Source organism: Sander vitreus, chromosome 3, assembly GCF_031162955.1.
Source record: "Sander vitreus isolate 19-12246 chromosome 3, sanVit1, whole genome shotgun sequence".
Taxonomy (NCBI): Eukaryota; Metazoa; Chordata; class Actinopteri; order Perciformes; family Percidae; genus Sander; species Sander vitreus.
Genome location: NC_135857.1, coordinates 19,526,832 through 19,550,874, shown reverse-complemented (window position 1 = coordinate 19,550,874; position 24,043 = coordinate 19,526,832). Strand labels below are relative to the sequence as shown.

Below are 24,043 nucleotides of genomic sequence, written 5' to 3'. Positions count from 1 at the left end.
TGTTTTCCCTGTGCTCTTAAGATTGTTCAAACATAGGCAAATGCATTCTTAGTGCAGTATATAAATGTTTTTCCTAAAAGTTTTATGCAAGTTCTGTTACTGATTCATAATTGCCCTAAGAATGCATAAAGTAAGGTGGTTTGTCATGTTTTTCAGCCAGCAGTTTTTTGTCAGCAGGATTACGGAAAAACTACTGGCCTGATTTCCATGAAACTTAGTGGAAGGGTGTAGCATGGGCCAAGGAAGAACTCATTCAATTTGAGAATGGAGCAGATCTGAGTCACAAATCGGATACACGAATTATAGAGCATGGCCTTGGCGGAGGTCTATGCTCTAAGTGCCCTTCTAGTTGTCACTTGAGGCTGCAGTGGTCACAGGTTAGAAAAAAACATTAGTCTTGCTTTAAGGAACAAGAAAATAACCCTGGTGTCACCATAGACAGTTAAAGAAATGGACCAACAGATCCCGTTGCTCTGGATGGAGACCAGTGAAGTATATTAGAAGCACTTTTCCGGTGAGTGCTGAGCGTTACTGCGCAGCCTCCAACTGAGTTTGAAGACGTAGATGTGACGTGAGCAACCTGTCTGAAAGTTGTAAGTCTTCTGGTAGCTGTGCAAAGAGAAATCTCAATCATTCCCAATCTTGCAGACACGGAGAGCGTAGGTATATGTAAGGAGATAACATAGGCACAGGCTAATTTTTGCTAACTAAAATGCTAGTTAATATTAGTAATTAAACTTAAACAGCTAATGTAAGTCAAAACTGCCTGCGAGCTTCTCCTGTCTACTATATGGTAATTCCTCTACTATGCGACAGTAAGTCACGTGGTTATGACACAATCGTTAGCCTATTTTTACAAAAACGTCTGCTACAGAGCCATAACATGAGGTACAAGATAATGGAGCCTTTTATACATTGTCGTGTTTCTTTAGATATAAACAATGGACAAATAGAGTCTTCAACGCTTCAGATGTAAAGTTATTTGCTGTCAAAGTGATATCAAAATGAATGGCAGTCAATGGAATGCTAATGGCGGGTGAGTGCTTGATAGCATCAAAATGGTGCCATAGGAGGTACGCGTTGTGGAGAGAAGCTTACCGCCTTGGGTGTCACCAGGATAATCTCACATTTGGCTTAAGACTTCAAATTCCTAACAGAAAACGTGTGTTTCACGTAGTGAAGGTTAAAAGGCGAGGACATTAATTGAGCAGGGATGGTCTAACGATAGACGCTACTTAGTTGCGTTACAGAAAATGTAGGATCCAGTATTTTGGAGCTTGACTCATACCAGGGATTACAAATTAGGATATATCAGCCTCTGCTGCTGCTGCATGTGAGTCCCCCAATTTAATTAAGGTGCATTGCTAAATCATTGAATTGCCCCTTTAAAGCGCATGGCGCTTTAAATTAAAGATTGCATGAGAAGAAACCAACACTATATTCCATACAGATATCAAGGTGCATTTTATTAGATGAAGATCCAATGATATATAGTCAACATCAGCATCCTCCTTTACAAAAGACATTAAAATTGAAACATTTTCAGTAAAAAAGTAGTATCGTACAGCCAATGTGGGGTACCAGAGAAAAAGCATGACATGACCTAAATCATATTCATTAATCGCTGTATGGATCATAGATAAAACACAATACATTAACACTATTTACAGTCTGTAACACAGAGGTTAACATGAATGGTAATCCTCGTGGTGAATACAGTAAATATAATATATTCATATATTAAGATCTTATGTTTACAAAATCATAATGCATTATATATATATCACAGAGAAAGGCTATCCACAACCTTGGCTTTCAGCTGTACACATCCTCTTGTTTTGCAACACTTGACAAAGCAAAATTAGATCTTTTGTTTGGTCAATTTATTGTTGATGGGTGGGTTCTTTGGTTGTACTGGGTTTAATGTCGCAGCCTCCAACTCAGCAGTCACTTGCTGAGTGTTACTGAAGAGAGTTATCTGTTTAGGTCCGGTTGTAACTGGAGAGTCTTGAACAGCACTCACCATATACAGGGCAACGTCTAGACTAGAGCAATGTTCACAACAATGGGAAACTGTGTGACAAACAGGGCAACTCATTTTACTTTTCTAAACCATGATCACATTTAATCTAAAGAAGACGGATCTCGCAGCTTAAATGAACTGGGGTGAAACTGATTAGATGTTGTATTACAGCACAAGGTTTCATTGTTTCATTGCAACTCTAGTATACACAAAATGTTCTTTTCACAAAAATGTGACAAGGACCGAGCACAAAACTGGTCAGAACACTTGTTTTACTTCATGCATGCATTCATGTTGCATATCCATGGGATGGATTCTCTCATTTGAAAATAATACATTTCCATCAGAGAATAATAACACATCCAGCACATTAAGTAGGATTCTGGCCTTAGCAAAGAAAAGGTAGAATGAAAGTACCTGAGCAATGCTTCCCATTAATGTTACCTCAAATATTACCCAGGTGTCATAACTCGAAAGCCCATGATGCATTAGGAATATTTTAGCTAACTGAGGTGAGAGAAAAATGATCTAAAACTTGGGCAAAACTTAAAAGATAATGTGTTGGTGCATTAAGGGACAAAATAATAGGCAAGTTGGTCTATCTAGTGCATTTCTTCATGATGTTGCCCAGTAGTTGTGTTATAATGTTTCGTGAGGGCCAGTTAGTGAAGATCAGTGTAACAGCAGTTAAACAGCAGTCATCCCAGACTGAAAGAGAGCCTAAGAGTGATACATTTTAAACATATGCATCTACAGTACACACCTCTGTGGTATGTATATACCTCGTAACTTCAGTGAAAGTAATCATTTACTTTCCGTGTGAATTTCTTTACTATTTGTATTTTCCCTTGGCCCATGAAACCTGTCATGCAGTCTGTCCACAAATCAAAACAACAAAAGTTATTTGCATGATAGCAGGGGTTGTGTTTATATCTCATTGATCAGCAGGGATTGTGTTTGTATCTCACTGATCACTAGCTGCCCCCAGCCTTCCCAAGGCCTGCAGAGCTTCGTCACCTTAGTTCATCCACCTCCAACAGCAGAAAGAGGTTCACAGTGCTTGCAAACCTTTGGGAATCCCAGCCAAAGTTGTTCACCTTAGACACGCTTATGTTGTGTAATTCTACCTGGCCAAGTAACAAAGGTGGATGCAGCGATGCGTCTGATGACACAAAACATACACGGGAAGTATCAGCAGATCCCTATACACGACTTGTTGTATTAACCAAGGGGAGCTGCTTTGCTGCTGCGAGGGCAAATTCCGGTGAGGTTTTAGGACAAGCCGGTAGTTGTCTGTCTGTATCTCTTTCACTCTTGGCCCGTCATGAGCTGCATCACTGGCAAGACATGGAGTGAATCCCAGCCAGAAGCCATCAAAGCCACTGCATAACTGGATCAGGATTTTCCCCTCCCCACCATGTTGACAGAGCGGCCTTGTGGGCGGCAATCCCCGCAATCACCCCAGCCCTGCGCCACAACCCAACGCCCATGTGCTCAGGCCTCTGTGCCAAGCCTCAGAGCCAGGCCTCATCACTGGCCCAGCTGGCATGGCCCCGATCAGCTGGATTTGCTATAATCATCTTAGGTCATCTGATTCAAGCTGTGGACAGAGAGAATGCCCGTCAGCTCTTCAACCAAGGCCAATGAACCCCGCCAGGCCGGCCTAACTGCCCTCCTTCTGGCTAAATTTCCACTGAATGACCCATAAACAACTGGTTTAATCATTATTGTTAGACAAGGTGGAATACTTCACACAATGAATATGTCTTCTAGCAGGTATAGAGGGAGTGTTGCTACCCTTTGAGGAGCTATCAAATCATGTTTCAGTTTTTTGTTTTTTTTTAAATGTGAAAATGAGACATCTTGCTGGCCAGTCATCTAGACCTGCTAGCTGTGCAAAAGCCTGCCTAGTCTGTCTCTCTGTCAAGCTGGGATGTCTGGGACCTTGATGAATGTGTGTGTTTGTGTGTGTAGGTGTGTGTGTGTGTGTGTGTGTGTGTGTACATCAAGAGGCGTGGTAGGGAGGGATGGGCAGAGAGTTACACAGGGTTAATTGTAAATCAGCCAAACCAAAGTCACACACTCACCCACCACACATGACCCCCATCTCTCCCATCCATTTGTCCATCCAGCCCCCCCCCCCCTCCCTCTCCTCTGCTGTGGTCGTGTCCCGGCTGCTTGTCCCTCAGTCCCAGCCGTTGTCCTTGATCATGTGGGCCAGCTCGATGATGAACTTGCCCTCTTTATACTTCTGACTGCTCTCAAAGGCATGTTCCTGGAGGGTGTGGCACAGGACAGGAGAGACAGCATAATAACATGTTTATATCGTTGACTGAGAGTAGGATAGTTAGACACAAGGTGCATTAAAAACGCCTCCTCATGACAGTCCTTTTAGCTGTATATGCAAATCCTTGACTCAATACTGGCCTGTCTCTGCTGCTGGCTCTTTGGTAGCTGGTTATATAACCATCAGTCACTAAACACTGCAGAGGAGCCTGCAGAACCAAAACTCTGACCAGACTGGATCATCATACCTTAAGCTGGCAGGAATGTGTCTCTCACCACTAAGAAACAGCAAAAACCAAAAGGCCACAGATTTGAGCCTCACAACAGCCAACAGAGATGTAGAGTCCGCTCTCTTTTTGCAGGCTGTAACATGCATTTCTACTGTTAGGTGTGTAATCCAAAATTTTCCTCTGGAAAATATGAATGGGATTTATAGGAAGGCTGAGCTACACAGAAGGCAAAATCATTATTTTTCACAGTTTATCAGTTTTTACTTCATATACAGTAGATGCTGACTGCAAAATGTCAATCATTTGAAAAGCATGATTGCAACCGTCATTAGCTTAGCTTACTGAGATGCTGTAAACCCAGCAAGAAAATCAAGTAGCAGTTAATGAAAACTAAAAGATCAAAATTCACGGTGACAGGCTGAGCACGCTAACACCAGATGGTGAACGTGGTAAACATTATACCTGCTAAACATCAGTATGTTAGCATTGTCATTGTGAGCATTTTAGTATGATATCGTTAGCATTTAGCTAAAAGCAAGGCTGTGCCTATAAGTACGGCCTCATAGAGCTGTTAACATTGCTGTTGACTCACAAAGCAAATTTTTCTTCTCCGAATATAGGTCTTTATACACTTTTACAGGAGTGTGTTCAGTGTTTTTGATTAACAGATGTCTCTCGTGGCGGTAACGTGATCACGATCAGCTGCGGTGGCTGCAGCTTGCTGATCCCACCATAGCTTGTTCCAGTTCCATCTCCCATATCCCCAAATGTGGATATTTCAGTAACACTGACAATGATAGCAGCAAGCAGTAAAGCCAAGCCCCAAGCTTAAAAAGGTATCTGTGGTAAAGGTTGAGGTTAAAAATACTTTTTTTCTTTTGTATTAACACATCCTCTAAAAGTGTTGGATCATATCGACTTTTCCATTTTCCAGCAGAGTTGCAAATCAATGCCATAAAAGAAATGACACAAAATGACAACTTCTGCTTCCTGTCCAAGTCCATGAACAACCTTGTGTTCTTGTTCAAAAGCTCTCTTGAAGCAGAGTGACAGAGTCGGCTGATACAAATGTTCTTTCACTGTGGAGCGTCTGTACCTTGTTTTTGTCTTTGGCTATTTTGGTTCAGAGCTGCAGAGGCACATTATCAGATTTCTTGGTTTAGAAGTGCAGTAGGTCAAGCCTCTCAATAGAACTTTGACGACTGCGGGAAAATCAATACCGCTGCAACTGATATTAATGGAAACTCTCCATTAAGTCCTATCTAGTGTCTGTGGGCTTGTACATGCTTGCAACCCCCTTTTTTCTTTGCCTTCTGGGGTCCTGACAGGAATAGAAACTACCCAGAAAAGTATCTAATTTTGAAGCTGCTTCGCCAGGTGTTTATACCAGGCGTCATAAGGAAAGTAGTTATTTTTAGGCTGGAAAGTTATAGAAGGTGTAAGGTTAGAAACGTGGCAGTGATTGTTATGGTTAGAGGTTAGGCAAAAAGTGCTGGTCAATGGAGCCTTCTCAAAAGTCAAACAACAAGGATACTGTGTGTGTGTGTGTGTGTGTGTGTGTGTGTGTGTGTGTGCATGTTTTTCACTTCTACAAAACATTAAAAACTAATCACAAGTCATATACAATAAATAGATAGAATAGAATAATACTTCTCCTCTCCATCGGTTTTGAGAAATCCATAATTAATTCAGCCCACAGCTGTAACACTGCGTTGACCCCGAGAGAAGAGGAGGTTCAAATATAAATTGGACAAGGACACTTACGTATTTCCAGCCCAGGGTGGTCTTGCAGTTCTCACAGTAGATATCTGCGACAGCATGCAGGCCTGTGAGCAGAACTCTCTCCTCTGCAGGGCCACACCCGACGTTCACCCTGAGAGAGAGAGAGGGGGGGGAATGGGTTTGTGGAGAAGAAAGGAGAGAAAAAGGAGACACAAGCAGAGACACAAGTTTTGGCTTACTGTAAGTTGTACAGTTGCATGTACTCTATGATGTGCTCAGAGTGAGTCACTGCCTCACACCCACTCAAACAGCGCATACAGATAGGGCACCAAGCCAAGGAGCATAGATTCAAACGGCCTCATTTTCACACTTAATTCAGCTGATAATGACTCTGAGGCACAGGCTGGCTCCGTCTACACCAGGGCTTAAAAGACAACACAACTACTATGTGGAACCATATACATTATTAACCTGTTTTAAAACACCTGAGCATGCAGATCACTGGTCTCCTGTCTAAAAGTCCAGCATGAACATTTTTGTCTAACACATAACGTCAACCAGGTGGGTTGAAATGCAACAAGAGAGGGATACTCACACTGAGTTGAACAGGTAGGCTCTGCCTTGGCTGCCCTGAAAGGACTGCAGATACAAAATGAGACAAAGATGAAAAGGCTGAAACAAGAATCGGCCCTTTCATAGTAACTCTATAAAATGATATAAGCATGCTATTATATTGAGAGAGAGAGGTTTGGTTTTCTTATGAAAACGCCCACATGTTGATTTGAGAGAGGCCTTTACTTAAATAGAAGCTCTTATTTTAAAAACCTGTAGACAAAATCTATTTTAACATATAGTTTAAAATGGTGCACAGTCTCCCAGTAACAGCCCGTATGTTACTGATTACAGTAATGCATAAGAAGCAAGTTATTTTCTTGCAGGCCTTTATTTTCCACAACATGAAAACTACTATTGATGAGACACATTAAACAGATTTATGTTGTGCAGCTGTGTTACGACCAGCAGAAGGCCTTTGTGTAAGCAGTGTTTTCATATTTGCATGTGGAAAAAGTGACAGTGCATTCATAATCCAATTCACTAACCATTTTATAACATAATCCATCCATAGGCAAAAGTGTGGCGGTGGCTGACAGACATACAGGTGTTCAGTCTGTTGTTTGTTTTCATAATTCCTCATCCGTTCTCCCTCTTTTTTTAAGCTTCAACGCTTGTCCTTTTAATGGCTGTTAATCAATGTCAATTTATAAAATGAAAGAGACAAAAGCTAAACAGTAAATTGCTTGTTTATAAAGTAATACAACATTACCTGTGATAAAACAAGTACTTTTAAGTCTGTAATAATTAGCTGCCTGAATGTAAGTACTTTCCTCCAGGGACAACCACTGTTGGTAAGATGAGACAAGTCACCAAAGCAGGTTGCAGGTTACCTTGGAGATGAGCTCGTCGTGGTTGGCCAGATGAGCTCGGCAGTGGATGCAGCTGTACGTTCGGTGACAGCTCGGCAGGTATGCCTGGAAGGTCTTGGAGCGTGTCATTCTGACCATGGGCGGAGTCGGCGGGCGGTGCAAGAAGGGACTGCCAGCCCAGGTCGGCTCACAAGGGAAGCACCGCAACACACAGGTGAGGGCCGTGGTGGGCGGTGGGTTGGGAGGCAAACACCTGAGCACAGGGAGGATAAAAGAGCAGCTAATGGTTACATTGTTGTGCAACAGCTGCCTCCTTAAACTGATGTTGTAAACTGAACCACAGGTGGTGGGATTACAGTCTGCTCTGTGTTCAGAGAATTCTCCAAACTGCTCACATCTTTGGAACTCTTAAAACCTCAGAGCTATGATGTGATGAGACATCATGCAATATTAATGAGCCTGTGTTCCAGGCTGAGTCACTCAATTTCACAATTCAGTTTCAAGTTGAAAACACTGAAGAAATTCAACTTTAGGAGATGAGATTAAAACCAGGAACAGGCTTTCACCACACAGGAAACAAAAACTTCTACCAAAAGGCCAAAAATTTCTCCTAGTTGGTCCAGTTTGGGTTACCAAAGCAGGGACAGACAAAAAATCAATAGGAAACTATTTTAATAATTGCTTAGTTTAAGTAATTTATTAGCCATGCCAGTCAGTCTGTGGCCAGTCTGTTGGTCGGTCCTCCACGGAAATATCCCAAGTTCTACTGGATGAATGACCATGAAGTTTTGTACAGACATTCATGCTGCCCAGAGGATGAATCCTGACTTGGCCATTCACTGACTTTTCCTCTAGTGCCACCATCAAGGCAAACGCTTATTTTTTCCAATGCAGGTATTTTATTTACGATCAAATACCTGCAAAACAATGTTAGTATGGGAAACATTATAACATGCATTGTACACATTAGCACATTAGCATTTTCATGCTGACGTTAACATTCCGCAGTACAGCCTCAGAGAGCTGCTAGTGTGGCTTTAGACTCCTTGTCTAAGTCATAGTTCCAGCTTCCTAAATTTGACGATTTGCTTGCTGCTTTCCTGCATTATATTTCATTATTTTCATTATTTATACGTCACCCCACGTCTGGCTTCTCTCCATTGGCTCCCTGTATGATCTAGAATTGATTTTAAGATTTTACTGATCGTGTTTAAAGCTCGTCTGGGTCTGGCTCCAAGCTATACAGCAGAGATGTTGACCCCATATGAGTTCAGTTGGGTTTTGGACTGTCAGTCAGACATTTTTAGATGTCAGCTTGCATTCTGGGAAAATATGGTGGGCAATTTCACTATTTTCTGGCATTTTATAGATCAAACAATTGATGAATTAATTGATGTGGCAGAAAATTGATAATTTAAATAATTATAAGACACAGCTGTCTCCATTAACCTGCAGTAGTTCAATGCAGTACACACAGGCAGCAACACTAGCTCACATTCTGTGTTTAAGTCTATGAGGCTGCAGAGATAATCTGCTTAGTGTAGCACAACTGTGAGGATCGTGCTCTGCTCACTCCATGATATTCAAATAGACCGCACCCTTAAAATACTTCTGCTGGTGTGCTCTGATGACTGAGAAGATTAGTTTTAGGAGGACAGGAGTATGTTTTGACTAACTGTACAGGAGATGCTTCGGGGCCTGTGCTCTCTGCCTTGTGGTGCATATATAATATTTGTGGTTTTATTGCTTAATGCATCTTTTATTGTGATTTCAACCCTGTAGCTCTGGTGCTAAACACAACCTATCAATCGCAAAATTTAATCTAGTTTCATTACCCAGTGCTACTTTCATAAAGCTGTTGAGGAGCCTCATTAAAATGACTGGTATATCCACCCTTTACTGTTTACCGGCCTATTTTTCAACTACTATTCTTTCTAATTGAATGTATCACGGTAAACTTAAAAAATAATACAATAACTTCTATAGTCTACAGGACTATAAGATTCTGTAATAACTTGAGTTGTTTCATGACTTCACAATATGCCGTCCCATTCGGTCTCCTCTCCTTCCTGTCTGTCATTACTGAACCATCTGGAAAAACTAATAAAATACTGAATGGGAGCAGGAGGCCTCTTTGCATTCAGGACAAACAAGAGAGAGAGAGAGAGAGAGAGAGAGAGAGAGAGAGAGAGAGAGAGAGAGAGAGAGAGAGGCCTCTTTACTTTACTGCAATATGATTGTTTTTAGTGTCGGAAGCTGATAAAGGCTCCAGTGCTGATGGGAAGGACCGGGGGATATCAATAAATAAGGCAGTGAGCGTGCCCTTGACTCGGTGCCAGCAGTGCCGCGTGGGTTTGGGGCACAAAGACACGCTCAGTACAGCTGTCGGAGTTGACCCCTGACAAACACAGACACACACACACACACACACACACACACACACACACACACACACACACACACACACACTCGCTGGCGTTTAACCCAAAGGATGTTTTATCCTCTCTAGGTCATTTCAGGACTGAGGACAAGAATGAAGTTTCTGTAGGATCAAGTCCTCTGAGATCTGCCATACAGAAACACATTGACACAGAAACACATTGACACTTTACTTACATATTTAGTTTGCCACTTGATTCTTTCATATTTGCTTACTGTGGAACTTTGAGCTAAAATGATTAGTGGATTAATTGATTAGTCAATTAACAGAAAATGTATTTTGATAATTGATTAAGTCATTTTTTAAGCAGGAATGAATGGAAGTCCAAGCTTTTTAAATGTGAATATTTGCTATTTTTTTCTTTTATGATAGTAAACTGAATATGTTTTATTTTTAGACTGTTGGTCAGACAAAACAAGCTATTTGATTTCAATGAATCAAGACAATCTCTTACATTTGCACAAGGCTGCCTGATTATAGCTCAGTAATTAGTCATAGGTACTCTAAGAATGTAAGCCTCAAACTTGAGCTTTAAATTTAATTACATAAATTAAAGCTTCTAATTCAAGCTTCTTTTAAGCCTCTACCCCTACATTTGCTACAAGTCACTCAGGATAAGACTACCAACTAAATCTCTAAAATGTGATGTATAGACCCTATCCGTCACAACTGCCTGGAGAGATGTTTTAAACTATCATCTGTAGGAAAAGCTCTGTGGGATGCTGTTAAATGTCAGCATGTTGATAGTGCATCATGATAGTAATGTGCCCTCAATGGACTTTAAACAGCAGTGCTGGATTAAAGTATTGCACTTGTTACATAAATACCTGTGGGTCCTACATAATCCATGTGGAGTTCTCTCTATGTATTATCTGCAGCAATCACTTTATTACAGCCATAACAACAGTGTGTCAGTGCATGTCACTGGCTTTGGATGAAAACAGCTGATATCTCTTACTCACGTGATTAAATACATGTTCATATAGTCACTGTGTGATGAACTATTTCATTGTTTATGTCATTTTTTCAACCATTTGTTCCGTATCTCAGTTATGAAAATTTGCTGGGTATTTTTAATCATTGTGAAGTAAATATATTTGGGGTTTGTCAGACAAAAAAAAAACATTTTAAGAGTCAATTTGGGCTCTGTGAACTCGTGACAAGCATTTATTCACTTTTTTCTGCCATTTTATAGAGAAAAACAAATAACCAATTAACCTTGATAATAATCAGCAGAATAACTGATAATGAAAAAAAAATGTTAGTTGCAGGCCTAGAAATGTTATGGCTTTGATTTAGCAGGCATAACATTGCCTTGATTGATTTGGCCATGAATATTTCTGTATAACATTAAGGCCTACATGGTACCAATCAAAAGCTTATTTTGCTTAAAGGGATATTTCACCGTTGGAAAGATGAATATATCTTTAAATTGGGTCACTTATGTATTAGAAATGTGAATTTTTTTTAGAAATTGGTGGCTTCTAGGCCGAGAAAAGCCAGAAAATGTGTTTTTGGCTCATGTGGATGAAAGACACCAAATCCCAGAATGCACTTGCTTTGTGCTTTAGCGTCTACTCCCAAGCCACGCCTACTGTTTACGGACAGACAGTGAGACAGCATTCAACTCAAGTGTGTTTTATTGTCATTTCAACCATATACACAAAACAACATTTCACCGTGGCTAAATAAAATAAAATAACATGCTAATAAAAACGACATACGAAACAGGGTACATTTAGTGTACACACATATGCTCCGTAAAGTTCAGCTAACACATAGCTACTAGCATTAGCGCTTGGTGGGCTGTAAACACAGAGTATAAACTTATATATTTGCGTGCAATGTAGAATGGTCGGCATTTAACAGTCACAAACTCCACCAGCAGTTAGCAGTTAGTTGGATACAAGCACCAGTCCGTGTTAACCCAGTCCTCCTCCACTAGTCTTACCCGGCGACAGAGCAGCCGGCCTTGTAGCTGGATAGCTGTTGTTCAGCAATGTTTCCACAACAACAAAAACACAGCAGTCTCTGAACTCGTGTTGGGAGTTTCGCTGAAGTTGGATGTAGTCCAGTTTGTTGTCTAATGAGCGGACACTTAGAAGCAGGATTGATGGAACAGGTGGCCGGCCAGCGTTAGCTTTCCACCGTCACACTCGTTCAACATTCCCCGCTGATGATATCCCTTTACCGGCCAGAGGCATCGAGCAATACCGCTGGTCTCCATAGCAGGCGAGCGAAGCTGTGTTGAGTATTCCGTCTGTAATAAAGTGTCCTGCATATTCTCCGATCTGTACCAATGTATCCCAGTTGTACATGTGTGCGGTAGTTTGAATGCACATAATTGTTGTTCTAAAATTTCCTTCGGGATGAATAAATCTATCTATCTATCTAGCTATCTAAAAGTTTTCTGCTAAGAAGGGAGTAGCGGAAATTCAAGATGGCTGACACTCGTTTTGGTTCGGAAATTTTCGGAGAAAGACGACAGTCCAACCCCCTATGGGTGGGCTGAAAACATGCAGAAGTAGCTCCTACTACTGGCTGTAGTCCATTGCCTCTGGGCAAAAATGCCTCCGATGACGGAAAACGACGATTTTTGCCTCATCAGAGGCTTTTTTCCAGACCCACAATACAGAGATCTCTCGTCTCAGGGGAGCATGAGGGAGGAAGCACGGTCATTCAAAAATACTACCGTGTTTCTACTGATACAAAGCTTAATGCTAAATCGGTTAAGTATCCCTTTAATTTCATACACATGTACTAGTGACTGAATTACAACATTGAAAAAACTTCTAATTAGGGATAAGTAAATGTAACGACAAGAAAGCAACTGAACATAAAGTAGAAGAGAAGGCAAGTACAGACTCTATACCACATTAAACAGATGAAAATGTCCTGGACCTGATGAAGGCTGCACAATGACGCTGTTTGACATTTCAAAACAATTAGTTTCCAAGAACAGGACACTCATCTTGGTGGGTGGACATGCTTGAAAATCATTTTGCAAGACAACATTGTTTGTGGGGACAAACAATGCTGACTCGCTGTAAAACACTGCAAAGAAAACTGCTTTGCACAACCCCCCCCCCCCCCTTTGACAGAATAACAAATTGCATAAATGATTAGATGACTAGAAGAACTGGTCGCAGCAATTCAGACGTGCTCCAACAGCAGGACATTTTAGCAAGACTGACTGTCTGCATAACCTGTGTGTGTCTTTGGTGTTTGTCCATCTTTTATCAGTTTATTTTTCAGCCTGCCAGTGACTTCTCTCTGTCTGTCTCTATGCCTCTCAGCCTGTTTTGTATATGTATTTATTTTCTGCTGCCACTCTGTCTATTCATCAGTTCTGTCGCGGGTCGTTTGAGGTCACCGAGCTGTCCATTCTGGTCATTTCTGGGTATCATTACAAAAGGCTACATGCAACAAGTCTCAACAGCCAAAAAGGCCCTTGTATCCCAACAATAAAAACCTTGTTATGTAATGCACTGATGCTGCCGCTGCTGATGCTGCTTCTGACAATGATTGAGAGCAGGAGAAAGACAGAGGGGAGGAAGAGATGGGGGGGGGGGGGTCAGACGAGGATAGGGAGTGAGGGAGTTAAATGAACAGGGAGAAAGAGGGGAAAAAGCAGTGTGTGTCCCTTCAGCAATGGATGAGCTGTGTTTCCTATACTGTCCACCAGCTGCACCGACGCGATTTCTGTACTTCATGCACTTTCATCTTGCTCTCCTTTCAGTCTTATACCAAGGCCAACATCATACAGCAGCATGACATCACTGACTAGAGGAGGGAAAAACTATTCCCCCCCCCCAACCATATCAAATATCACTGATATAGCGATGCTCCTGCATCCCAGGTTTGTGTGTCTGGTTACTGTTGCTATGTTCGATCTGTACTCACTTCAGTCTCTTTTTGTGCTCTGTGGAGAGGAAGACAGCTTGTTTTCAGGTGTTTTAGACACTTGTACTTGTGTATTTCCTTGAGAGTTTGCCTAGGGGAAACACTTTTTAACTGCCCATATAATCTCTGTTGCATTTCTGTGTGTGGCTATCAACAGTAAAAGTGGCATGAAAAGTGACAAAACCAAACAAAGTGAGTGATGTGACGAAATGACGCAGACCTGTAGGCACAACACATTGCACACAACTTTTGTTTATGTATACAAGTCCTATCTGTGAAGGATCACCTCCAAGGCCAGCAACACTCTAACCCGCCATCTTCGATACCTGTGTATCAACTCCTCACATGATCAATAACTATCTGCATGCACACTTTGCAATAGAAATTGATCAGTGAAAAGGTTGTGACTAAATAAAAGACCCTTCTTAAACTGTCTTACAGATGTTTTTTGGAAGGATGGAAATGCAGCATTCCCACCTGCTGGCCTACCTGTTATTGACTTGTGGTGGTGTGTGTGTGTGTGTGTGTGTGTGTGTGTGTGTGTGTGTGTGTGTGTGTGTGCGTGTGTGTGCGTGTGTGTGCGTGTGTGTGTGTGTGTGTGTGTATTATTGAATCAGGTCACAGGCAGTGGCGCACTTCAATTGGGGCAAAACTTCAGCCACCACACGCAGATGGCGGGGATGCCTCAGCTCAGCAATGCTGAAAACACAGACACACAAACACAAGCGCACGCACACACGCACGCACTAGCCACTCTGAAAAGCTTTAACATCTGCTATGACAACGACAGACTACGACAGATCGATGAGAACCAAGTGATTGTCGTCAGAGCTTATGATCACATGTCCGTATTACATTATAACCCGCATTGATCACCGCTGACGTACACCATCATGACCGAGCGCGTGCACGGGGATGATGGCGCATACGTGCAGCCAGGACTGCCACCACAAACAGCATGTGTCCTAATAATAACCAGTAGATACTGTGGCTCCACTGCAGAGTGGACCTGAACCAATACACGAAGAAAACATCAGTCCAGGCATGATAAACACATCTGACTATCATGTCATGCATGTTGTTTGCAGGATATAAACCATCAACTTATATTTCTTATTGTAATATTACAGCACGTGTGTCTGCAAGGTAAAAGTTGCCTCAGTTAAAAGTAGGCTATTGGATAGATAAGGCTGTACATGACTACGTCGACGCTGGAATAAGCTTCATAGAGCAATATGAAACCAGCGCGTAACAACAACTGCACCACAGTGAAAAAATAACGCAGGGACATTCTTTTACCTTTGAAGGGAAGAAAAAAACGGATCTCCACGTATCTTAGAAAATGTCGCACCTCCTTGTTTTCTTCTTGGCAGTGCCAATCCTAAACTCCCTTTCGCATTCCTTCCCAGGAAAATGTTCCTCTTCTCTCGGCCCTGGCAAGTCCTGCAGAGACGCAATGTTTTGACGCGCAATGATGCCCAGCAGAGTTCAGAAGAGGCAGAGAGAGAGAGAGAGAGAGAGAGAGAGAGAGAGAGAGAGAGAGAGAGAGAGAGAGAGAGAGAGAGAGAGAGAGAGAGAGAGAGAGAGAGAGAGAGAGAGGCGAAACAGCCAGCCGGAGCGAGAGGGTTCACTCTAACCAACTTCCATGTTCGCAGAATATCCGTTATACAGGCAGGACGGCTTCTTTTCTTCGGTTTCTGTCCGGTGTCTGAGCAGCGTGATTTGGAACGTCTGACATACTAGCTAATATTATATTTTAAAACACCGTGTTGCACCTGCTCATTATGAGTATTGTGACAGTTGCTTTTATTTTTGTATTAGAGGAATATTCATTTCAAATCGTTTTCATTACATTTTCAACAGAATCACAGATTAATGTATGCTGTACGAATTGTATTGTCATTATGTTTTTATTATCCAAGACTAGTTGTATGCTGTTAAGCAATGTTAATTTTTGACGTTTTTTTTCAAGTTGTAACATAGACCTTAGCTAAACAAGACAGTTAGGCCTACTATCACAACTGTGCCTCAAGGAAAAGTTCATATTTCTTACGGTTGCACCATCACAACACCGCTTTTTCATTAAATGAAACGGTGGTTGGAACATTTCACTTCAGTTAGTTATACTTTACTTGTCCGGTTAGAGAATCTTTGTTTACCTTTAACACGACAGGTCAAAAGCGCACATTTCGGAGGACTTGAATTATCTTGACAGCCTAATTGACGATCTTTGCCAGAAATCCCACTCTGAATGAATGACAGCTCTATCAGCCAATCAGCAAAGTGATAAGGCATAGCAACACTGAGCTTATTGGTCCAGAGTAGAAGCGAATGACCAATAATCATCAATCAAAATGTACCCTACTAGCTACACGTGAGTGTAGCTTTATGAGAGAACATCAAATAGGGGAAGAGCAGAAAGACCCCACTGGTTCTTACAAAAATGAGTAGGAAGAATCTCTGCACGGATGGTTTTTAATGGAACAAAACATGCCCAGCATTATTAACTTTCCCGTTACAGTGAAAACTTCTTATATTCCTCCTGTCTATAGCGCCATCTCCTGTCAGTCTGCAGGTGGTTACCAAATATTCATATATAAATTGTTATATATTGTTGTCCAGAATGACCACAATGTTATAACAAGCTGTTATAATACTATACATACAAACCGCTTATATATCATTTTTGGTGTTTATTGCTATTGATAAAAATGTACTTGTTGTATGTACTCATATCTTATCGAATCAAATGGCATACTCCATGTGGGATAAGGCATTTTGGTCCCACAAACTGGTTATGTCAAAGTAACAACACACATTTTTATACAATCTATGATTCAAACACAACACAGCTTAACAATTATTCATTTAGACATGCAAAACAAATGTACACTCAGTACCGCCCAGGTAATGTAATCAAAATACTCTAGAGCATATTCATTAATGTAAGATCTGTAATATGATTGGTAGATCACAAACATTTATCTCAAAAAGTAATGATTTTGGATGTACAGGTGTTCCCAAAACAGAAGATGCACACCTGTGCAGATTTCACTCATGATAAGATTCAGTGTTAGCATGAATACAAAATGCCCAACAACAAACTTAAGAAAATAAACCAGCAATACGGTTTTGCCTGTAAAATACCAAACATGACACAGTACATTCAACCAATACTACATTCATTACCTGCACTGTGTGGTCACAAGTTTGGATTAGAGAACGTCAGTGGTACAATAACCCTAATGATCTTTACACTTTTAAACTGTGACACCCACACCGAGGGATCACTAAAGAACAGAAGCCTTTAATATATTTCCATTTCAAGTGACTACCATGAAGCAATCAATAAACATGTGTCAGTGTGTCTACCATATTTCCAATACACTTTAAAGCCTTTACATTAAAATACATTACAATCACTTTAACCCAGGTGAAAAAGGTACAACTGCCATTACTAAAACAAACGAGACTAAGTTTGTTTTTGTGCAAAATGTCTCTCTCAGATTATTTAATCAGGCATTTCATTTGATTCAAAAGGGAAATCTAGAGACCAAGCAACTTCACATAAACATACAACAGATTGTCTTTAAAAAACAACACATAAAAACTGTGTTTTCTTTACGGAACAGTTCACAGTTGAATGTGCCTTTGAATTGTAAATATGGAGCAGTGGCACGACTGACCTCAGTACTCACACTGCTCATATGAAACTCAACGTAGCACAGGACTTGTGTCTGCACCCTGCAATTTATGACAAGTAGCACATTTGACTGCATGTGGCACATACAAATATCTCAATGGCTTAGATTAATGTATTATTGCATATGCTAAGTGAGAGTCAGATTGTGAGTCAGATTGTAAACAAAGAAAGAAAAAAAAAGGCTGCTGATAAATTAACATCAAACTGCATCTGAGGGTGTTTTTACTAACAACACCTGAACCATAACTGTCATTTACTTGAGTTGAAAGCATTACAAAAAAGGCATAAAACTTAAATATATTTTCAAGTAAAAAGCTGTCTAATCTATTGTGAAATTCAAGGCTGATAAGAACTGCAAACACTATATTTCGATGGCCATTTTGTCTTATTTAATAGACATACTTAAAAAGATTGTGTGGTGTTAAATAGCTGTGTAATACTGATAGAAAGCTCACACTGTTGTGTGGGTACGCGGGTATCTATTGGGGGAACACATAACACAAATCAAAGGAGATGATAATATACAGCAGATGTGGTGTCATTTAAGAGTATTTTATATGATTAAAAAGATAGTCTTGTGTCACCAGTACAACAACTGGTTCCTCAAACCAGTGCAGGATGCAGAGCAGGATGGAGGCTGGTTTGGCAGGTCAGTCTGGTGTGAGGGGCTGGGGGGACGGCGCGTGAGGTAGATTTTGGAAGGTCACTGGGGCTTTGAAATGCCATTCCTGTCCAAGAAGACTTTAAGCCGGGTGGGAAAATCGGTCATAACTCCCGTGGCTCCCAAGTCAAATGCCCTTTGGAAGTCCTCCTCGTCGTTCAGCACCCAAACGTACACCTGAAACCAGATGCAGGACTCCGTTAAGAACACACACATCACACAGCGGAGGGAGTCACACAATGATAAAGATTCTTCTGTACTCTAACAGCCGTGTTAGCGGCCACTCCAGGCTATTTTTGGAACTTGTAGGAACTGTGACATTTCCCAGTAACTGCTCTTAACTAAAAGCATAACACTGCAACAACTACAACAAACAGCTCTCAGCACGTATGCTCCTTTTATACTATGGAACGTTTTTTCAGTCATTCTTGGAAGTAAAGGCAATAGAGGAAAAGTATTGATTTGAACTACAAAATTCTGCACCCAGTTGCTCTCAACTATGTACATGTCAACACTGGATACACTATTGTATAAAAAAGCCTTCTATAACAAGTACAAAAAAAACAGAAACACTATACTGAATTGACTTTATAGAGAAGTGGCCACTGGTCATTATTATGCCAATTTTCATCCACTACACATTAAATCATCCATCTATCCATCCATCTATATATATTTTCTCTTTTCTGAGAAGTACTATAGAAGCTACATAACAATAGCTTTACCTGTATTCCCCTGGCAGTTAGATGCTCAAACAGAGCTTTCCTCATCAGCAAACTGCAAGAGAAAAGTAAATACTCATCTGCATGGGGAAACAAGTGTACTGTAGCAAAGCTAGAGAGAGGTTTAGTTGCACAATTGTAAAGGTTTTGCATTAATCATGGTCACACAGTAATGTATGAGGCTATTAATTTGTAACAAGTTATCAGAATTTTTCCCAGTGTCACTGTTCAACAAAGTATCAGCACTTCTCAAAAACAAATATAAAGTGTTCAAAAGAGAGAAATACATAAAAGGTAGTCACACATAAAAACATAAATACAATGAAAGGCAATAAAAATGCCCAGCTATACAGGTATCCAGGTTTAAAGTAGTGAGTTACAAACACCCACAGATTCAGCCACTCTGACATTAAAATAAAGAGGATAATGGGGATTTCAAATATTCAGACAAATTAGTGACTTACGTGTCTGCCAGCCAGGTGATGAATCGCTGACTCCTAGATAATCTGTTGGGATCCTTTAGTCTGCAAAATCACACAGAAAGAAGTGTCAGAAAGTTACATCAAACTAATGTAGTTGCCACAGTCAGACTTGAAAATTCTTCTCAAATGTGGTAGGTGGTAGGAAATTGTCAATCACTGCTCTCACACTTTTGCATGATTTGAGTTGCAGAATGATCTGTACAGCTAAAGTAACTCTGGTCAAATACACCTCACAACAGCTGAAATGCATTATAGGAAATTAAAGCTGGAGTAGGCAGTATATATTTGGCGTTATTGGGTAAAAAAATCCACAATAACCTTTCAGCATGTTTTAATTCAAGTGGTCTGAGGGAAAGCTTGACTTCTGCACCTCCACTTGGCTCAGTTTTCAGGCTTTAGATAATCTAGCCCGTGATGGGAGATTTTGACCAATCACGGGTCATTCCTGAGAGAGAGAGCGCTACTATTGGCTGTTCTAAACATCTGCATAGGTGACAGGGAGAGGGCGATTCTGGCAGGTGATTTTGCTTACTACTTACTGCAGCTTCTAAAGTAGACGTAAATGAAGTAGGCTGGGAGAAAATGTACACAACAAAATGTCGAACAACAACTCTCAATCAGGAAATTAAACAACAGATTTATGACATATACGTACAGTAAAACTGTAAGAGTGTTTGAGGGTGGGATTTTTATAAAGCAACTATTTAGTGCAACATAAATACTGTAGTAGCCTTTAGAGAAATGTAATCAAGGAAATCAACCTTAATGAATGTCTGGCACGTATAACTGCTCTATGACCTCGAGCCGATATGATCCACTAATTTACACTCTCATAGGCAACGGGTGTGAATGTTTCCTTTAATGACTTGATTAGTGACTGATCTTTCAAACAGTTGTGCCCCAGCTAACAGAGACAGAAAGGACACTCGAATGTTCACAAGAATGAACAAAGTGAAGTGGGTACACCTGAGTCAAGGAAGTCAGGTACCTCTTGCAATTATGAAATACCTCAATTAAAAAATAAAAGTACATTTAATTAAAGAAAACAAAGTAAAGTAAGTGAGTAACTTTTAAAAATCCACATCAAGCCAACTTTCTAACCAAAAGGAGGAAATAAACTATGCCACACAAACAATTCTAAGTGCAAGGTCCACTTACTGGTAAATCTCCAGGCTTTTATCAGCAGATAGAGTTGGCTTGTACAGTTAAGTCTGAAACTTCACGGTCACATGGTAACCCCTCTTTCTCTGTTCAAGGTTTGTCCCTGGTGTCTGATGTAATGTAGACTGGCTCAACGAATGTACATTGCTGGAATGAAGCCTGACATCCACTCTGTCCCTCCCTTCTCGCCATCTCCGCTATCGGGGCTTAGCGCTGAGTTGTGATTAGTTTAAAGAAGTACAAAAGAAGCCAGTGTTTTTCCCCCTATCCCAGAATAGATAGGTGGTGTAGCCAGATCGTACTCCAGCGCTGACACAACGCTGTGGAGATAGGTCTGGCTATGCCAGACTAGATTTTTGTCAAACAGCTATTTCCAGGGTCAGTTTTTTCAAACTATAAATGGAGATCAAATTGAAGCGGTAAGAGAACAATTTTCTCTGCTAATTTCTGATGGGCAGCTAAAACCATTTGTCAATGTCAATTTAGCCTGTTTAGGTAAGATTTTAAACTAGAAATTTGTGATATTTGTGATTGTTCTTCTGAAACACAGCTGCACAGCACTTTGGGTTCAAGGTTCAGGGTTCATTATTGGTCATGTGCACAACAATAACAGAGGTAGTCGTTGGCAATGAAAATCTTAGGCCTCAGGCCCCTCCAACAGCGCTCATTAAAGTAAAAACAAAATCTGAAGTAGGTTTCTTCCTCTTTATGTTTTAGAGTTTGGGGCAGAATTACAGTTTAATCCTGCGGCTTACTAAAACCTGTTACACTCTGTCATCTAGAGGCCATGTTTGAATGACTCCTATTTTGAGACTTGAGCCACAGTAAAGGGGAAAATAATACTTACCCCTGTGAAACAGACCTCAAACTATCGACCTACTGCTATCAAATGTTGTGTACCTGTATACTGATCACCTCTGGTGGAGTGTAGTGTAACTGTTGTATCTTACTGACAAACTAGAACATCAGGTTGATGCATGATGCTGACTTTGACATCTCCTAAAAACTATAATAATATTTTTTTCCAAAGCTCTATGAGTACATCTCTTTTTATATTTGATCCTATTTGTATTTTTGTGTGTGTATACCTACTTGGTGATAATAGAGGGCATGGGGATCTCCAGAAACTGCTCCTTGAGGGGAACGAAGGGCAGTAGGCCGGTGTAGAAGAGGCCTAACAGCTGCAATACTCTGGGAAGGCTGAACAAAAGTGGAATTTGCGGGTTCTGCAAAACACAAGCATACAATCAGGATTCACGGTCAATTCCCTTCAATTCTGTCACTACTGGTGATAAGTGATGTCTGTAATGTACTCTACAGTGAGTCACCAATAGTATATACTATTGAAAAGTGCACAGTTCCTGCTTTCTGTGGCACCTTATCCATGCCAATATAAGGCCTACTAGATAAAAATAATACTATTACTGGAATCAATTGTTTTTTTTAAGGGAGACTGACTCCATTAATTGACTGGACTGAAGGTAAACTGAACTTCACATTTAATGTAAGTGTACCTCTTTGTAACATTTCTTTACAATCTGGTTGCTGGAGTTGCCCCAGACCGTCAGATGCTCTCGGTCATACTTAACAACCAGCTCAGATACCTGCCAGGATTTAAAAAAAATGTATTATTACAAAAACTCCATAAAACACATGGTACACAGGTGTGAAACATGAATCAGAAATGTCACACACACACACACACACACACACACACACACACACACACACACACACACACACACACACACACACACACACACACACACACACACACACACACACACACACACACACACACACACACACACACACACACACACACCTTCTTGATGAGCATGTCGTTGTTGACCTTGATGTCAATGTTGACAGGAGTATTGGGAAATGCATCAAAAACATCCCTGAGGAGAGGGATGCGTTTGTCCTCACCCCCCTCACAGAAATACTCTGCACAGACAAGGACAAGTTGAAAAACACAGTCAGCAGATTGCAGATTTACTGATCCATTAATGAAACTTTAAATAAACACAATATTTGTGTATTTTTTCCTATACACAAACACACATCACTGAAAACTGAGGAACACACTGACTACCGATATAGCTGATATTCATCTGTATGTGGGTGGTGTTAGCTCTGTAGTAATTACAGCAGTCACGGGTATGTGATGCTCACCTCTCTGAAAAGTTACACCCAGCTTGCAGAGGTATGGAGGGAGCTCCTGCAAAGAGCACACAGCATTCAGTGGTGAACAGACAAGAAATGCAGCTTATAGACAGAGTCTGCAAGGTCAGGCCATATCCAGAGGTGGCGTGATGAGTGCAGGGTGTTACATTAATGACAGTCAATATGACAGAGACAGTAAGGCAAGAACACTTTAAAGCACATTTGTGTAAATGACTTCTCTGAACTACAAAAGGCCAGAGAGCAGTGAACCTGTGAACCCAATCTTCAGTTGCACAAATATCATTTTGGTATCAAATTACTTAAGGCTCCTCAGGAAAACAAAGATCTTTGTTTCATTATACATTTAAATTGTAGACCATCAAAGATGTGTAAAACAGAAATGCAGAAATCCTAATGTGAACAGCAATTAATCAACTGACTCTGACTTGACTGTTTTGATCAGACAGAAGTTCATCTTGTGACATATCAAGTGACTTGGTGTACCTCACCTGATCAAGACACATGATCCATCATACCTCATTTACAAAAGTAAAGGCCCTGTGGAGTCTGTGTGTGTGTCAAAACGTGGTCCTGGAGACACCTACTGTAGCTGGAGCTGTACCCAAAAAGAGACCCACTCATAGAAAAATAGCTCCATAGTGCTACTAACCTTTTCAATGTTTTTCCATAATTACAATTAAAAATACAAAAAGGGACAGCCAAACAATTCATAGAGCTGGAAGGGACATGGTTATTTCTCTGTCAGATTTAGAAATGGGATGATATTGCAGAGCAGTAACTCACAGCGTAGGACATGTCAGAGATGTGGGCGTTGATGCCAGAGACCCTCTGCAAGCTGTCATCGTGTAACACCACTATCTGCTCATCTTTCGTCAGGTGGCAGTCCAACTCCAGCATGTCTGTGCCAAGATCCACAGCGCTGCATGGAGCAACACACTTTATCACTATACCTGGGAGACTCCATTGACTTTACACATTTGTAATTAAAAACGCATTCAATAAAATCATAAAGCAGTTCACTTCGCAAACCATTAATAAATCAATCAGAAACAACCGCAGCAGTATATCATCTAAGGCTTTTACATAATCAACCATAAGG

General features: G+C 40.8%; 2 protein-coding genes across 7 annotated transcripts in view; both read right to left on the bottom strand.

The window, feature by feature from the left end:
• Positions 1-1,440: 1,440 nt before the first annotated feature.
• On the bottom strand, positions 1,441-15,536 carry ypel2b (yippee-like 2b). The gene is made up of 5 exons (XM_078246407.1): positions 15,328-15,536; positions 7,707-7,938; positions 6,857-6,900; positions 6,304-6,412; positions 1,441-4,298 (listed from the first exon to the last, which is right to left on the bottom strand). Exons 2-5 carry the CDS (start codon positions 7,821-7,823, stop codon positions 4,209-4,211), a joined length of 360 nt encoding a protein of 119 aa, XP_078102533.1. The 5' UTR covers positions 7,824-7,938; positions 15,328-15,536; the 3' UTR covers positions 1,441-4,208.
• Positions 15,537-16,489: 953 nt separating this feature from the next.
• Positions 16,490-24,043, bottom strand: part of gdpd1 (glycerophosphodiester phosphodiesterase domain containing 1) — a 13,840-nt gene continuing 6,286 nt past the window's right edge. For all 6 annotated transcript variants that reach the window (XM_078246398.1, XM_078246400.1, XM_078246402.1 and 3 more), the window contains exons 4-11: positions 23,728-23,863; positions 22,933-22,978; positions 22,583-22,704; positions 22,272-22,361; positions 21,850-21,983; positions 19,579-19,638; positions 19,118-19,169; positions 16,490-18,569 (exon numbers count right to left, since the gene is read on the bottom strand). In XM_078246398.1, coding sequence (XP_078102524.1) covers positions 18,435-18,569; positions 19,118-19,169; positions 19,579-19,638; positions 21,850-21,983; positions 22,272-22,361; positions 22,583-22,704; positions 22,933-22,978; positions 23,728-23,863 — 775 coding nt within the window. In that variant the 3' untranslated portion in view covers positions 16,490-18,434. The remainder of the gene's footprint in view (positions 18,570-19,117; positions 19,170-19,578; positions 19,639-21,849; positions 21,984-22,271; positions 22,362-22,582; positions 22,705-22,932; positions 22,979-23,727; positions 23,864-24,043) is intronic.